The following is a 4023-nucleotide window of genomic DNA, read 5'->3' on the forward strand; positions in this document are numbered from 1 at the left end:
TATGTATTGCCAGGTACCACAATTTCTATTTTCTTTTTCACATCTAGCACTGGTCTCTGCAGCCTCAGAAAGTGAAACCTGGTTACGCACTGGAGTGGATGTAATTCCCACTCTCCTGACTAAAGGTGACCCTCCCAGGAAAGCCTAGTCCTCTCCTCGCTCCCCTCACTGACACCCCTGAACTGGCCCAAGAGCCAGTTCACCCTGGACAAATCCCTCTTCTCCCACCAGTCCAAGCACCCTTTCCACTGCTCTGGAGGAGCTAAATCCAGTCACACATGTGCCATTTACCATCCTATAAAGTGAAACGCACAGGGAAGAAGCGGGGAGCTTCCCGGCTGAACCACTGAAGTTCTGTGGGGAGAGGTAGGACACGTTTGCTTTGGGGAGAAAACCTTCCCTCCCTGCCCRCCCCAGGATGCTGCTCTGAGGAAAAGCACAGTACCCAAGGTGCCAGCAATGCCACCCTGCCCCACCTTGTGTAGATACTGCACTAACGCATAGGGCAGGAACTGGACTTCTGTGTACAGAACTTTACCACAGAGCTACAGATAAAATATTTCCTGAGTTAGAAAAGGGCTCCACATGCGCAGAGAATATATTCTTTTTAATATTAAGACGAAGTAATAAGTATACCAGGTGCAACACAGCTTCAATATCTTCTTTAGCAGTAATGTTGCTCTACTTTTGCCCCCACRTAGTTAGGCAAATAAAAGTAACTCACAAAACCTACCCTGAAGTTTCTCTGGTTGCTATTCTGAGGCACAGGGCCTCTTTATGTACCCAGCTAGWGTAGCGAAGCATACTGTTAATAATCGATAAAAACAAAGTTAAGCGTATGTCCACAGGAAGACTAAGTGGCATTTCTGCATCATTCCCCCTGGAAAATCCCCCACTGACACACACAAGACAAACATGTTATTTAAAATACTTTGTTCTTTCTCCTTTATTTAGCCGCAACACAAATACAAGAGCAGTCAAACCCAGTCCAGTGGAACTCACTAAATAAATCTGTTCAGGTAAGACCCTTAGGAAAGCAACCCAAGCATACACACACACACACACACACACACACACACGTGTGCAAGCACACACACGTGCACACACTCGCACACACAGAAATGCAGCAGAGTCCTTATAAAGCGAGCAGCGGCACTGAACTGCACCTAGGAGTTAAATGCAACAGAAAAACCAACCCGTTAAATACACTCATTAAGCAACGCGGCTGCGCAGTGAACAGGGTGCCACTGTTCTTGGCTACTTAGGCACAGACATGATTTGTTTCAGGGACAAACTTGAAGCTCRGGGAGGAAGACTCACTGCAGTTTCCCACATGTATGGTGTGACAGGGTAATTACAATTCAGGGCAGAATTTGGCCCATATTCTTGCTCTGGACAGGAAATTATGGCAGGTGACAATTTGTTTCCCATCGCATGCCCAACAACTAAGCCCACTACCAATGTAACTCGTAATCCGGCTTTTGCATCCTGCTGCTTCCAGAGTTTGTCCATGCTACTGCTTTTGGTGGAAGAAACAGTGCAGTGATTCTGTGATGTGAACAGGCACCCACCAGGGACTCAAGGAAGACCGAACCGCTGCAGAAGACATAAGAATCGGGCTCTTGGATAAAGCTGGTCAGTCTGATTTGTCAACGCTTTGTTCAGAAATAGAAGACTCAAAATATAGTTCACAAAAAGGGTAAGTCCTCACAGACCATCTCAAGGTCAAAATATTAACAAAAAAGCACATCTTATTAATGCCAAGGAGACTGGTCTGGGAAAAATTAATAACCAAGCTAAGCTGTTGCTAACAGTAGTAGGCAATTTACTCATTTCTTCATAAAAAGGAGGGCTGATGCACTGAGGCAAAACGGAACATGTGAAGCGAACACAAGGAGTAATTTCAATGCTCAGCATAGATCTAACACAAGTGTTAACATCCACTACTGCAATTTTATTTTTGGACAAATTCAGCAACTATTTCTTTAAAAAACCGCTAATACAAAAAAATGTAGAAAACAAGAAAAAAAACAAACCCCCAAGGAGACAGTTCTCTAGACAAACTYTGTTAAGGTGAAACTGTACCTTTGTCCCAGTCTATCAAGAATTTCAGTTCTAAGCGCGGCGTGAGGCAGCCGAGGCGGGCGGGCGCCTTGCCCACCCTGGCGCGGCCGCCGTCCTCAGAAGGCGCCGATCTCCGTGCCCCACGGTCTGTAYGGTTTGCTGAGGTTCGCGGGCTGCGCCGGCGCCGACGGGCTCAGCACGCCCGGCGTGAGCAGGTGGAAAGAGCCGAAGGAGAAGGGGAAGGCGGAGAGCGAGGCCATGGAGGAGAGCAGAGGGGGGGACAGTTTGGAGGCGGCCGTGACCACGGGCAGCACGGGTGCCACGCTGCCGTTCGGGGGCGCCCTGAGGGAGGAGGCTTCGGCGTGCGGCGCGGCCATGCGGCCCTGGGCATGGGCTTCGGCGGGCGGCGCGGCGCCGCCGGGCCCGCTCGGGGGCAGCAGCAGCGGGTGCGACAGGGGCGCGTGGGGTCCCAAGGCGGCGCCCCAAGGGAGGTGTCCGAGGGCGGCGTGCGCGCCGCCCGCCGCTTCCCGCTGCGACGCGTAGTTGTTGAGGTGGGACACGAGCCGCACGCGCAGCGGGTCCGCGGCGTCCAGGCCCTCGATGATGCTGAGGTATCGAGCCACTTCGGCCAGGCACTCCCGAAACCCCAGGCTCCGATAGTCCATTGCCAAAGCATGGGCATCAAAATAGCCTAGGAAAAGGAAGAAGAAAAAGGGCATCTCAACACAGCTTCCTAGGCATTATCTACATGCAGCCTCTCTGCTCCACTCTTCCCCATAAGCGTATTCCACCTGGATGTGGGTATTTTTCCTAACCATAGACTAGCTTCCAAGCTCCTTTTCCTCCTCTTTGCCCAACAAGGCTATTTCTTTTGTATCTCCTCTCTGATGCTCCAAGACCCGAGACTGGTCACAGAGCAGCCTTTCAAGCTGAAATTGCACACTGCCACTGCAGGAAAGTGCTCCCCTTCTCCCCGCTATGCAAGCAAAGCTACAGCACAGAGAAACGTGTTAGAAACAYGAGTGTTAACTTAGCAGAGGACTCTCTTGCAGGTGACCTTTTTCCCCCCAAAAAGCACGTTTCACCGACTCATTTCATCCAGTAATTTTTGACTTCTTATGCTCGGAGTTTTCCAAGAGTCAGAGAGGCGAACAGCGGTTAGCAATGCCACARCTCCTGCGCTTTCCCACTTGCCAAGTCACACCACTGCGCTGGTGCCCAGGCGCAGGGACCTGCAACCCTCCTCCCCAAGCACAACCCGGAGCCCTCGCTGCGAAACGACTCGGCCGCGGGGCTTCCCTGGCGGCGGGAGCCCTCGCTCCCTCCTCGTGGCGAYCCGGGACACTCGGGGCTCCCGTGGGGAACCCGGGACACTCGGGGCTGCCCTGGGGGACCCGGGACACGGCGGCGCCGTCTCCGCGCCCGCATGCCGCCCCAGGGCGGGCTCCGCTCCGGCGCTGTCCGGCGCCAGCGCTTCACCTTTCCCGCCCGCCGTGTGCAGCATTTTGAGGTGGTCCACGGTCATCTGCAGGATCTCCGCCTTCTCCAGCTTGGCCGAGCCCTGCGCGGGGGGAAGCGCAGGCGTTAGGGGCGTTAGGGGCGTTAGGGGCGCTAGGGACGGGCGCGGGGCCGCGGCGGCGCCCACCTGCTTCTCGAAGGCGCTGGGCACGAGCCGGCGCAGCTCGGACAGGCTGTTGTTGATGCGGTCGCGGCGGCGCTTCTCGATGATCTAGGGCACAGAGGGGGCTGCGTGAGGGGCTCCGGGCGCCCCGCAGCCCCCCGCGCGCCGCCACTCACCCCGCGGCGCCGCTTCCTGGCCAGGATCTGCGAGCTCGTGGACACGGCGCCCGCCTCCTCCGCGCTCTCCCTCGCCACCTCCACGGCCTCGTCCAGCTCCTCGCTCTCGGACGAGGAGCTCTCGCCGTGCGCGCGCTTCATGGCGCCCCGCGCGCGGCCGCC

At 55.2% G+C, this 4023-nt stretch overlaps 1 protein-coding gene across 2 annotated transcripts in view; it reads right to left on the minus strand.

Annotated features, from left to right (window-relative positions):
* Nucleotides 1-2053: 2053 nt before the first annotated feature.
* The window catches only part of HEY1 (hes related family bHLH transcription factor with YRPW motif 1), a 3006-nt gene continuing 1036 nt past the window's right edge, over nucleotides 2054-4023 (minus strand). Inside the window, exons 2-5 of one of the 2 annotated variants that reach the window (XM_026049662.1) lie at nucleotides 3862-4015; nucleotides 3710-3793; nucleotides 3544-3625; nucleotides 2054-2755 (exon numbers count right to left, since the gene is read on the minus strand). In XM_026049662.1, coding sequence (XP_025905447.1) covers nucleotides 2181-2755; nucleotides 3544-3625; nucleotides 3710-3793; nucleotides 3862-4002 — 882 coding nt within the window. In that variant the 5' untranslated portion in view covers nucleotides 4003-4015 and the 3' untranslated portion in view covers nucleotides 2054-2180. Of the gene's footprint in view, nucleotides 2756-3543; nucleotides 3626-3697; nucleotides 3794-3861; nucleotides 4016-4023 lie in introns of those variants that run through there. The other variant, XM_026049661.1, reaches the window with a different exon arrangement.

Source organism: Nothoprocta perdicaria, unplaced genomic scaffold, assembly GCF_003342845.1.
Source record: "Nothoprocta perdicaria isolate Ctin4 unplaced genomic scaffold, notPer1 scaffold_60, whole genome shotgun sequence".
NCBI lineage: Eukaryota > Metazoa > Chordata > Aves > Tinamiformes > Tinamidae > Nothoprocta > Nothoprocta perdicaria.